Source organism: Cyanistes caeruleus, chromosome 1, assembly GCF_971803275.1.
Source record: "Cyanistes caeruleus chromosome 1, bCyaCae1.hap1.1, whole genome shotgun sequence".
In the NCBI taxonomy this organism is placed as follows: Eukaryota; Metazoa; Chordata; class Aves; order Passeriformes; family Paridae; genus Cyanistes; species Cyanistes caeruleus.
Window position 1 is genome coordinate 105,900,333 of NC_141701.1, and position 13,642 is coordinate 105,913,974.

The 13,642-nt window shown below is 35.8% G+C and overlaps 1 protein-coding gene across 4 annotated transcripts in view; it reads right to left on the reverse strand.

The window, feature by feature from the left end:
• Positions 1-303: 303 nt before the first annotated feature.
• SEPTIN7 (septin 7) overlaps positions 304-13,642 on the reverse strand; it is a 77,465-nt gene continuing 64,126 nt past the window's right edge. For 3 of the 4 annotated variants that reach the window (XM_086847471.1, XM_086847469.1, XM_086847465.1), the window contains exons 9-13: positions 12,250-12,301; positions 11,259-11,384; positions 4,660-4,795; positions 1,871-2,010; positions 304-1,328 (exon numbers count right to left, since the gene is read on the reverse strand). In XM_086847471.1, coding sequence (XP_086703597.1) covers positions 1,289-1,328; positions 1,871-2,010; positions 4,660-4,795; positions 11,259-11,384; positions 12,250-12,301 — 494 coding nt within the window. In that variant the 3' untranslated portion in view covers positions 304-1,288. Of the gene's footprint in view, positions 1,329-1,870; positions 2,011-4,659; positions 4,796-7,091; positions 7,113-11,258; positions 11,385-12,249; positions 12,302-13,642 lie in introns of all 4 variants that reach the window. The other variant, XM_086847462.1, reaches the window with a different exon arrangement.

The following is a 13,642-nucleotide window of genomic DNA, read 5'->3' on the forward strand; positions in this document are numbered from 1 at the left end:
AGATCCTCCTAAAAGCTTGCAGAAGTCAGTAAAAACAGCAGGAAAAGCAGGACTACCGGAAAGGGAGGTGGTGGGACACAGCACGGGGTGTGCAGGCACTTGGTGCCCTCTCCTGGGCATAACAGAAAGAGCCTTGTTTAGCCAATTCAGAGCATTGCCATGGAAATGCGGTCTTCTATATGCTAAACTGATTCCTCAGATGAATCAAAGACACAGGTCAATCAGAGAGGAAGGAAATTCACACACTTCCAGAGAAGTACTCAGCTGTTCAAACTCCATTACAAATCCTGACACAGCAGCGTGTTACATCACAACATTGTTTATTATGTAACTTTTTACAATACAAACAAAAATACAGAAATGCAGTATATGAATACAGCTAAATGCAAAATGGTGATGTTTTTCTCGAGGCCATATTCCCATTTCTAGTAAAATAAAGAAAGACTGCACACAGGTAGAAACAGGTTGGTAGTTAACTCCACAATTTTGCCTAGAAATGACCTATAAATGCGTTTTCCTGCTACTTACCATAAAACGTAAAAAGGGAGTTAAAGGAAAGTTTTACTCACTGGTTCCTACCATATGAAAGAAGCTATATTCTATTTAGGAGGGCCAATATATGGAAAAATATCTAAATTAAATGTTATTACAAAAAATGAAGCAGTAATGAGATCCTCCTGGCTAAAGGAGTTACTAAATGAGAATAGCATATATTTAAAGAATCCAAAACATAAAAGGGTTGTTATAAAAAGCTTAGGTGCACTGTAAGCTTACAACTTTTTTTTTTCCATGTGTCCTTTTAAACAATGGAAGTGTCAAAAATAGGGTCAACTGTGTTAGACTAAATTACATTATTGTATATGCTGCACTGAATGGAGTTCTTGTATTATAATAATAGAGAAGCATTGTTTGCATCATATTATGGCAATTTATCCTCACTAAAAACCGTCTAGAGTCCTGCATTTTTTGATATCCTGTAAACCGTCAAACCACCAGAACATGATTGTACAACAGTAAAATGTTTTCTTTTGCATTAAAATGACACCTGTTTAAAAAAAAAAAAAGAATGAAAAAAGGTACTTAGAGCTGTTATTTTTCCAAGTACACAACACCCTAGACAATTCAAGGCATCTCATTCTCCATCAAAATTAACAAAAATTTGTCATGCTGTTAAATCCATTACTATGGATACGACTGGTGCAAAATTGGTCAAACGGATCCAACAAACACTGATGTCCAGGCTGGCATATTGGCAATTAATACATAACTGGTGGTCAAAATGATGCATTTAAAATATCTTCCCTTTCTTCTTATTCTTTTCCAAGGTTCTAAATTGACATTTAAAAAAAAAGTTTGTTAAATAATGCATACGTGTTCTGATTATTTAAAAAATGATACATTTTAAAACAGGCATTTTAATAAGGCTTTACTGGTTACAACATAATGGATGAAACCTACTAAGCACACAGTATTTGTACTGTGTGAATCAAGCAATGCAGCTATCACCAGATTTCCCCTCCCAAGGACATGGGGAATTAAACATTTTAATTCTCAAAGCTTTAATTCTTCATCCCCCAGAAATCTGATGCAATCTATTAATATAAACCTTTATTTTTTTACAAAGATTTATTTATGTGTGGGTACCATATTTTTAAAGGCTAAAATCTGCTTTAGAAGCTAATTATCTTGTCACTATTGCTGAAATACAATCACTTGTAACTAAAAGCAGTCCAAGATTTTTCTTGGCTTTTAAGTGACACCTCCATAGTGGTCAGTGACCATGGATGGACCATTACTGTCCCAGAAGTCACCTTTGAGCAGAAAGCTACAGAACTTCTACCATGAACTGCAGGACAAGACTCCAATTTACCTGGAAGAATTCTGTTGTTCCAAAATACGTTGTTGAGCCTCCCAGTTTGCTTTCTCATCCTCAAACTGACGACGCTTTTCCTCCAATTCTTTGTGTTGTGCCTCCAAATTCTTCTTCATTTGCTCATGGCGTCGCTGCAGCTGTAAAAGATTACAAACGGAGTCAGAAGGTGCAGAAAACACAGCAACTTTTAACAAACATCAGCAACTAAACTTACTAATGCAACAAAATCATGTATTCTATTTTCCTTCAGAGAAAGTAGTTCAGACTAAAAACACCATGCTCATAGGTATTGCCAGTAACAGAAAATGAAAGCTTCATTTTACAGTTAACAGAAAATGCCCCAAATGCTGCCCAATTTACAAACAGTATTTGTATGCAGCTACATTTGGCAAATAAAAGGAAATTAAAAAATACTTTGGTATTTGACACAAACATTGAGCAGCAAACTGAAGAGAATCTGAGTATCACTAATGCATAAAAGAGCAGCATCTTTGACTTTCTGTGGGGTGGAAAAACCCAAAATATTGATTTCATCCTATAGCGTTAACTATCATGGAGGTATTTGGAAAAAAAAAATAAGTGGATTAATTTATTTGCTAATCAGATGAATCTGTATTATTGAGGAAGTGAATTGTCTACATTCCAAAACAGAGTAAGAATTCTCTCTTGCAAGTTGATGGGACGGACTGACAATCAAATGTGTTGTATGTGAGGATGGAAACACTTGTCAGGAGAAGTGATTCCTTTTGTGTGATAGAATGTTTTTTTGAATTGAGTTAAATCATAGAATGGTTTGGGTTGGAAGGGACCTTAAAGATCATTTAATTCCAACCCTCCCACCAAGGGCAGGGACCTGGATGGTCAGTGTCCCATCCAGCCTGACCTTGAACATCTCCAGGGTTAGGGTACCCACAGCTTCTCTGGACAACCTGTTCCAGTGAGCCTCATAATAAAAAACTTTCTCCTATTATCTGATCTAAACCTACTTTCTTTCAGTTAAGAGCCATTCCCCTTGTCCTGTCACTCCACACCCCTGTAAATAGTCCCTCTCCATCTTTCTTGTTGGTCCCTTCAATACTGGAAGGACACAATTAGGCCACCACAAGGTCTCCTCTTTTCCAGGCTAAGTAATCCCAATTCTCTCATCCTTCACTTATAGAAGAGGTGCTCCATCCCTCCAGTTGTGTTGGTGGCCTCCTCTGGACTTGCTCCAGCACATCAACATCCTTCCTGTGCTGGGATGCCAGAGCTGGATATAGCATTGCAGGTGGGGGTCTCACCACAGCAGAGCAGAGGGGCAGAATCCCCTCCCTCGACCGGATGTCCACACGTCAGAGAAAGTGATATAAAACTTCCTCTTTCTTTACTCATTTGCAAGACCCTGTTTTACACAAACCCTTGAAAACCTATTTCCTTTTACACATTTTTATACAGCACTGTCTGTTGCCTACTTTTCTACATTTAGATAAATAAACATCAGAAGTTTAAAAAGCCATGAATGGTGAAGTAAAAAGAAGAATGAATTGCATGAACATAAAAAACTGGTATGACAGGATACACTCAGTCAGAAAGTCATGAGATAGTACATGAAATCCAGAAATATTTTTGGTTTTCATTTAACAAGGAGAATGCGGAGCCCAGAAGTATAAAAGGATTCAAAAATATTCAAGACAGAAATTGAAGAAAGGATAAATCAAGTGATTACAAAAACCATGATCCAGATAAAACACAGCTTTAAAATCCTCAAATTGCTGACTGGCATTATCTTACTATTCACATCCTTATCTATTCAGTTCCCAAAAAGAAAAAAACAAAAAAAAAAGAACCAAAAAACCCCCAAAAAAACTCACCACCAAACAAAAAAAAATCTAGATTGATTTTTTTTTTGCTCTTATCCAGTATGCCTTGGCACCTCTTACAGTGCCTAGGCTGCCAAGTATTTCAACTACACTTCCAAGTTTCCTCATTTTTCCTCAAATTTGGAAACAAACTTCTTTAGGAACTTTGACAGTTCTGAACTTCTCTATTAGGCTTCTTGTGAGAAACTGCTTTCCCAAAACTTAAAAAGTTACTTAATTTTTTAACTTAAAAAATTATTTAATTTTTTAACTTAAAAAATTATTTAATTTTTTAACTTAAAAAATTATTTTATTTTTTACTTTTACTTAAACTTTATAATAGTCCCTTATATAAAGATCACTTTCAGAGCCCCTTGAAGCCTGTAAAAAACCAGATTCATTGTGAGGACTTCACCTGGAGATAACAGAAATTAGAATTAAGAATCCATAAAATTTATTCAAATGATACCGGGACACTGACAAAAACAAATCCCTGACTCTTCCTTAGCCTAGTAATTTTCATTTAGGTGATGTCCTACAGGCATTGTGTCCAATTCCTGAAATGCTATTCCAAAACATACAACAAATAATCATTACTGCATTAGCTTATATAAGCCATAAAAGTCTCAAGAACTTTTAAAATCACATGGAAAAATAAACATAAAATGATCAAAAGAAAAGGGAGAAGAAAAGGGTAAGGAAGTTAAGGAGCATTTTAACATGCTATGACTATAAATAAAAATAGAATGCACGTGAACATTAAAATTACATTTTAAGTTCATGCTTTTACCATTTCAGCAAAGGCAACATGCTGAGAAAGAAGAACGGTGTTGTCTTGACACAAAACCCAGCTATGGAATCAATTATGTTGCAAAGTCTTGGCAAAATGTCCCATCTCTACACTTGTTCAGCCTCAAGTTATATTAGTGTTTAAAATATTTTGATTACCTCAGCTTCAGAGTCCTTCAGTTTCTGAACTTTTTCTTTGACTTTCATCTCAAACACCTGTTCCATTTCCATTTCCATTTTCTTCATTTTGGCTACATGTTCCCTCCTTTCCTCCTCCATCTGTGCCAGTGGGCTCCTGCCATAAATTCAGAAGAAGCAGTTAGCTAGTAAGAACTTTTTTTTCCCTGTATGTTACATTAGGGCATCTGGAAAAAGCAAGATAAAAGTGCTGAAGCAGTAAGATAAACACACATCGCTGTAGGCACTGCTAGCCTAAATTCAATTTGCATTATTATATTAACTGTTTAGATAAGTTTTACTTAAAAAGGTATTACATACAACGTCTTTTCCTCCCCCACAATTGATTTACACTACATTTAGGTTAAGAGAAACTCTTGACAGAAATTTCTATCTGTAGAACCACCTGGTTATGGGAAGAGAGGAAATCAACGTTATAACAAGAAAATTAGCATCTTCCAAGTGATCTTCAGGCATCTCTTTCTTTCCCGTAATTCAAATATATAAAAAAATTAATGGACATAGTAAGAAAATCAAGAGGGCTGCAGACTAAAGTCCTATTTTCTCTCTAAATCTTCATTGCTCCCAAGTTCCAAGACCAAGTGACATTTAACATTACAACTGTGTTGAATGCTCTGGTTGTAGTATTAAAGTGAGATCAACTTTGAAAAAAAAGATTTGGCAACTGAACATCAATATTTCAATGTGTTAGTTGGAAGGTTCTCCTTTAGAAAGCTATTAGTAAGTGTAATGTATAAAAATATACATAATTTTTAATTTTTCCATGTACTTTATGGCATACTTTCCTGGATTGTACTTAATTTTTAAAGCTGTATAAGCCTGCTATCCATGTTATGGTGATATGGGTTTTAAATAGTAAGTTCCACTGTAAATATCTAATAAAACAGGATGACTGAGATCTAGTGATGACTGCTACAGAGTTTTGTTAAGACTGTTGTTCCACAAAGAGCAAGCAAACCAAAACACTGGCCTCTTATTTCAGTTTTGAGTATCTATGGCTTAAAAGGACAAAGTTTTAACTATTGTGTTGGCAAAAATGAAGTACTAATTACATTTGGAATCATTACAATCAATCAATCAGCAGAGGATATCTAATATATATATTAAATTGAACCTGAATTAATAGTTCCAATGCTTGGACATGTGAGTAAAATCCTGTATAATATACAGAACTGAAATTAATCTTCAGTTTAATTTTTACTATAGTCCTTCAAAAGGCCAATTGCTAGCAATCTTTTACAAGGAAAAAATTAATGGTTAAACACAGGTGAGGTACAATAATGCACAAAAGTAATAAGGAAGTAAAAGAAGAGGTGAGTAGCAGTACTTGTGGAAGCTAAGCAGCTGTCAAAACAAGACTATTTTCTTCTAGAGATGTAAAGTTCTCAAATGCATCTGCTCTTCAAAAATTAATCTACCAAGTAGAATAAATATTGTGGAATCATTGCTGCAGTTTTAACTTGAATGGAGTGCAGAACTGTCCTTTGATTGAAAATTTTGTAATCCAATGGGGATATCATGCAAGCTGTGTTTGATAAAGTGCTAAAAATCAGTCTGCACAGAAAATCTGATTAACTGACAAGTGAGCATTTACAGCTGAGAGCTTTACAACACAGGTCACAACTGGTTTTGTTAGGTCCTAAGTATGTGACACGGGTAAAAGCACATTGCCCTGTATTTTAGGACAATATTATACAAGGGATTTAAACAAAAACAAACAAACAGAAAAATCACACACACACACAAAAAAAAAAAAAATTAAAAAGAGCTGAAGGGAAAAAAGCCCACAAACCACTAAACAAAGATGTAAAACAATTAACTGATTTCAGAGGACATGTGTTCTAATAACAGTCCTCTAAGTTATTCTGCAAAACTGAAAAATTATTCTAGGTATGTGCAAAGTAGAACCTCTGCAAGCAGGTAATAAGATAAAATCATGGTCAGAAATCATTAAAGTTACTAAATCCCCAATTCAATGAAGAATTGTAAATTTACAGGTAAGAATAAAGATTTCAATAATTCTTTATAAGCATCTATATAAAGATGACTGAGCTATGGATAGAAACTGAGGAAATTGCATAATTTATGCACTTCTACTGCTTTTTGAAATTTGACCAAATTTGACTTGAATCCTAGCCAAAAGGTTTCAAAAGAGGATGGGTTTTTACAGAGGTATTTGTCACTGTATGCATTTATAAAATTCTTAAGTTTACAATAGCACAGCTTTAGGAAAAAAAAAAAAAAAAACAAACCAACTGCTAGTGGAAAAAACAGTGCCAAGAGCAGGATACCAGGAAACTGTTTTAAATTTGAAACATCAAACAGTGAAATCCTTTTTGTGTTTAGAGAATTTTTGTCTTAAATTTTTTGGAAAAATTTAAATGACCACTTACATGCCTTCAACTGTGTCAAATCTAAAAAACAAAAAATACAGAGGCTTAGCTTAGCATGCTTAAATAAAACCACAAAACCAAAAAGCAATAATTAAAAAAGTAAATTCAATATTATTAGATTCCTAAAGCTAATTATGTGCTCCCCCAAAAGCAAATTTTTCATACTAAAAGGAAAAATTGTTAGTTAAAGCTTGTTATACTTATTTCAAATTCTGTTAGTCGATCACTACATCATGTCAATATTAACACAGGTTTGATGTGCAGATGCTCTCAGGAATAGTTATCCTACAACATCTCTGCTTTTCAAAAGATTTAAAATATTTTAGTGACATGAATCACCACTTGCTCTAACCAAGTTTTCGGAAACCAATGCCACCTGGAGGCTTATCTCCTCGTTTAGAATGTGTCAGCTAGCAGAGGCCAGAGTCTGAATGCCCGGGAATGTTCTGAAGCTGCAGGAAGAGCTCTTGGCTCCTGCGGCCAGCAGAGGTCTCAGCGGCGGCTCGGCTGCAGCACCACCTCCCCCAAGCACCGGGATGCTGCAGCCAGCGTGTCTCGGCTCAGCGAAAAACGGGCTGAAAACAAGCTCTGATCTCACCATCCTCTCACATGAGCTTCATGGCATTAGAGCTGTTTCACAGAACTCACCAAGAATACAGGCAAAAGGAGCTGGAAGTGGTCTGGGCTCAGCAGTCGGAGGGGCTCGAGCACTGTGTATTTTGTTACCCTGGATTGATGATGGGTAAGACCCATCTTTATGACGTACAATATGACTTATAATAAAATTCCAAAATTTTAATTTCACTGAAGACAGCAGCTTCATATAGCAAACCAAAAAGACTTCTCGAATTCTAACTCCTGAATTTCAGAGCAAACGCCAATTTTCTCACTTCACATAGTACATGTGTGAAATTACGATTACCACACAATTTAAAGAGACAATTATCTACATATGTGAAGACTACCTTGACATTTTATTTTTTTAATGATTAGGAATGTATTGAAATTTTGAAAAATCAGACTAAACCTAAAATATAGAAAAAAAAGCTCCATAGTAATGGAAAATACACGTCTTGGTTTGCTCCTAAGTTAAGAAGTTACTTACAGAAAATGCAAGTTTCACCAAATCGAAGGAAGCAAATCAGAGTTAAGATCATTAACTAGATAGAAAAATGTTTCACTTCATCTGCACAGTATTATTAAAACTTGTAGTACATACTTCTATTTGTTTTCACATTAAGATTTTTGTCTAAAGAAATATGTTAACAGCTGCATGAAAAACTGAGATCTGCTAGAATCATAAAAATACAGCTGTTTTAAAGGTACAAAAGGTCAATCCAGCCTCCAACAGCTGCCAGCAGGAGATACTTTTGGAAAAGTACAAGCACCACTGCATGTCTCCTGGTATGTCTGCCCTCCCAGTCTCTCAAAACCCTGCAGCTTAGGAGTTTCCAGAGCCAGAAGGTGTATCTGTCTTTAACCATATGCTTGTAATACCACCAGACAGTATCAGAGCACGTCTCCATTCTCACACAGAGACACAGGAGCTGTCTCTCATGCAAGAATTGATATTGCTCCAATTTGAGATACAGATGCTTCTTTCAAAAGGCCAGCAGGCAAGCATAAAATTCCTAAGGGGAGGCACAGATAAACTGTTAATATCTGTTCCTCCCCCTCAGTTTCCAGGAGGCACGTGGTAATCAGGAAGAGTCCATCTATGCTGCTTCAACTATACCAGATTAAAAAACCAAAAGCTACAAAAACACGCTGAAGCCAAAAAAGCAAGTTAAAGCTTTAAAAAAAAAAAAAGAAAAAAGAAAAAAAAAAAGAAAAAAAAAAAAAAAGCTGCAACTCAACATATGGTTAAGGTAAAAACAAAAATAGCATCAGCTGCTTCATAACCAGCACATGCATTCAAGAATTTCATATATTTACTTATTAAGTCACCCTATGTTCCAGGGAACAAACTCTTACAAAACATTCAAAATAGTCTTTGTAACTTTGCAATAGACTTTGCCATTTTTCATCAAACTGCAAATATTTACTCGTTTTCTTGAACAAAAAAAACCTGATAGCAAAGAGCACCAATTGTATTTATTCATCTCTGAGTTGCAGTACTGCAGTGTTTCAAGCAACAAACTTCTAATGGAGAAAATACTTCCAGAAGGCACATTCATTCACCAGGAAATATTCAGGTGGGACAGCACAGTGATCTGAATTGACAAGAGATGCAAAGTGAGCATACTTAGAAAGCAAAGTAATTCCAGACCCTTGTAGTATAGGTTCTGGATCAAAAAGAAGTATCAGGAATGCTATCAGAAACTGAGTGGGGTGGAGAGGTGAATGAAGGTCACAAGGAGTTTTGAAACCTACTCATGGATATATTTTTGTATAAAATAACATCTTATTGTGTCTGCAATGTTGGAATAAAAAAATAGTTTTGAATAGTCACACTGTTATTTTTAAGAATGCAGAATAACCAGTGCTTATACAGATGAGGTAACAGACTGAGTTTGTAGGTGCAGACTAACACAAATTTAACCAGACACAAAACAAAAATGGTCAAAGTGTTGTCACTAAAATTCAGATTTTCCAAAATCTAAGGAAAACATACTAAGATTTTGAAAGGTATGGAAGAAACCCCAGTATTTAACAACACACAGAGAAAAATGTAAACAACTTTCTTTGATATCCCAAATAACAATGGGGGGGAAGTTTCACTTTCAGTACAGTAATAGCAAATAATAGTACAGTAAAAAGCATAGTAATAGAAGTCCTGGAGAAAATGCTTAATTTTCTCTTCTGCACTCCTGTTTATTACATTTTCACCTGACATAGTTGCTATGTGCACTCAGAAGCCTTGGAGATATGAGTCAGGGATAACATGATGGCAAGAAACATGACAGTGAGAAGAAGTAACCACAGTGTTACAGACACATATATTTGAAAACTAGTATTTTTAAGACTTGACCTAATTAGAAACTCTACTTAAATACAAGTACACTTCTGAAGAGTTGCTATAACTGACATAAACTGTTACATTTTTTGTCAGTGCTGAGCAGGGAAGTCTCATGTAGACTCACACTAGATGAAACTAAATCACGTCCACTTAAATCATTTTGTCACAACTTTTAATGCATTAAGGGAGTGTAGAATAGACATTTCTTTAGTGGAAAATGGCTTTGTAGCTGCCATATGGGTGCAAATAGCAGGTATTTCAAACTGATTTCAGGGATCTTTTCTAGGAAGAACAGCTGTAACTTTGCATACCATTAGCTGAAAAGAATACTACCCTATATTTTGATTGAGAAATTTGCACTTAAATATAGTACAAAATAAGAGCGCCATTAATCATTAATTTAATCACTAATTACTGTTGATGCAGTTACTACATGCAGAGCAGGGTATTTGAGTGCAGCTATTTTCAAATAGCATTATACAATTCAGAACACAGTAGAGCCTACTTTTAAATCTTCTGATAGCTTCACCAGGTTGGCAAATAACTTCTTGTCAGATTAAATAACGATGACATACCAGAATTTGAAAAAAACAGCTACAAAAGCCCCCAAACACTGCATTGCAACTCCCTTCTCACAAAAGAGAATGATGTTGCAATAATTCCCCTACCATGATAAGCAGCCATATGAATAGCCAGAGCAGCATTTCAAAGATGACAGTAGCAGGTCTGCTTTTTTGGAGTTTCTATACAAATATTAACCCATTCTTCTCAAAAATATCCCCGACACAGAGTATTGACCACTGACCAATAATTCCACATGCAACATAAAAACCAAAACAGAAAATTATTAATAATAAGAGATAATAAATAGAAATTAATGCACAAAAACTTTGTAGTAACAGTGAAATGAAATTCTGAGTAAATCTAACAATTCTCTTCAAAGCTTAATCTACTATTTAACATGTTCAGTGAAACTAGTGTAAACCTTAGTGAAAGAGGAAAAAAATCCAAATTACAAGTAAACAAGAGGTATATCGTTTCAGACACAGCAAAGAGACATCTGACTGAAGGCTATATACATAGAAACGCACTGGCACCTCTCCCCAAAAAACCCAGAACACCACCACACATTCACAAAACCAGTCAAACAAAAAAGAAAAAAGAGAGTAAAAAGATTAAAGTGCAATACAGCCTTAGCAGGAACTTACTTTGTTAGCTGCCCTTTATTTTTGTTGTTGTCAACACCGTTGTATGTAACAGCTGCGAGTTTTCTGCTTCTGTAGTTCTCATAATGTACATTGTTAGTGACATCCTTCAGGTCCTGCATATGAGTTCTGTCAATAAGTGTAATTTATCAGCTTAGTGCGCAAATACAAAATACAATCTGAAATATCAGTCCCTGTTCATTTTGGAGATTGACTTGAATTTAATTATATCCTCCCATTAATGTCCCATTCCCCATAATGATATTACTCTACCATTTAAATCAGCGCTGTCAAGACAGCACAGGCACAGAAATACCAGATTATTTTGCACTAAACTATCTAAAACTCTCAATATTCCAAACACTAACTTACACAACAGTCTTTGGAACGTTTGAGTTCTGTGGATAAACTTGCAGGTATTTGATAGGCAGATGAGAAAACTGTGTATTACTACTGTAGTAGGTGAGGAAAACAAGCCAAACCTTCCTAATTTCTATCTTTTAATTCCACAAAAGCTAAACGTTAAGTTCAAGACTAAGCTAAAAGCATTCACTTCACAATTTTCCATCGTCAGTCTGGAGAAAAGCAAAGCTTAGGAATCAAACTAACAGCTTTTACAGCAGATGTCACCTAGTGGACTGCTGGGAGCACAGGACTCAGCACCTAACACAACAAAGCACAGGTAGTCTGGCTTTAGGTAAATTTTCAGTGCCAGAGTTTTTAGAAATTGCCTACAACTAAGTACACATCAGCACTAACAGGTAACTGAGGTTCCTACAGACTAGCAACAAGTAATCACAAAAAATTTACTATCAACAACACTGCTTGCTAAATATGTGGTTAACCAAGTTATCATAAAATAAAGTAACTGTTTACAATTAAAAATACGGGAATTCGTATGAACTCACTATCTCAAATTCTTTTTTCTCCAATATATGACTTCCTAATCTCTCAGACATATCAGAAAACTTAATGTTACCTGTCAGTTACTTACCTTATCAACATGTTCCTCAGAATTGTGAAGTCACAGTGTTCACCATTTTCAACTGCAAGAAGAAGTAAGCTTTTGTTGAGATGTCAACCAAAATCTGTGCCTTACACAGAGGTAAGATGTCACCCATCTACATTCATTCCAACAACAAATTACTCCCACAGCCTTTCCTTACTCAAACAACATGTGTGTTAACAGAAGGAAAACATTAACATAACTGTATTAATGTGTCTTGCTAGCAGAGTTCCTATGCTCCCCTAAGCCATATTGGCAAACTGTACTCTGAGTCAGTGCAGCAGAATAAGCCACCACAACAGAAGCACAGTTTTGCCAGTTTAACCAACTGTTTGATCCTTTGGCTGCCTGCTAGCACAGTTGTGTAAGGATCAGACACTAACTGAAGACCTCAGTCTAGATCCAGCTACATCCAAAAACCTTTAAAAGACACACTCAACCTTTCTGTCCCTGCCCAGTAAGTTGCGGAAGTCTTCACTTTAATTTTAATATGGATTGAGTTCTTTATTAATGAAATAAAGGAAGGCTGTGTACTGAATTTGATGCACCCACCTACAGATCAAGGGAGAACTGGCAGCTGTCATTAGATGCCACCCATTCCACTGTGCCTATCACACCAATAAAGTAGAAGAGGCTGATGCTGTGAGTGGTATTTCCCTGAGAGATCATGAAATGACACTGGAGAAAAATGCACACTCCAGAACTATCTGATGTGCAGACAGAGAAGGCAACACACAAAGCTCTTAGCACACACAAAAGAAAGGCATAGGGCAGGTTCCAATGTGCCTCTGAAGTAAAGACAGACATGGCAAGGAGGGAAGGAAAAAAAAAAAACAAAACTATGAAGGAATTAAAATAGCCCAAGTAAATTCAGTGAGTCCTACAGAAAAATGCAGAACATTTGTGTGTTCATTCTTGTATCTGCACTCCTGCATTATTTTGTTCCATGGTTTTACACAGACTGGTAAATTCTGCTCAGATGGTACATGAAATCATACTCTCAAAAAAGCATCATCCTGCTGTCCTTAGCTGACAGACTGATAGCCACTCCAAGAGGTTCCTTTTAGTCAGGCTAGTTCTTCCCTTCCAAAAGTCACACAATCAGGAACATGAAACCTTTCAGAAATTGGTTATAAAATAAAGAAAAGCAGCACTATTTTGCACATCTCCAAATGCCAACAGAAGAGCCTGAAATAAAGCTTGATCTTCTCTGATGCAGCTGGTTTTTACTTTCTGCCAAACCTCATTTCCTGCCAGACATGCACTTCAAAGTGTTACAGCATTCCTTTTTAAAGTATTGGTCCATACACTGCTTGTTGGCTGGGGTTTTTTTGTCTGTTTTACACTGTATCCAATTTATAGTCCATTGCCCTTGGAAGGC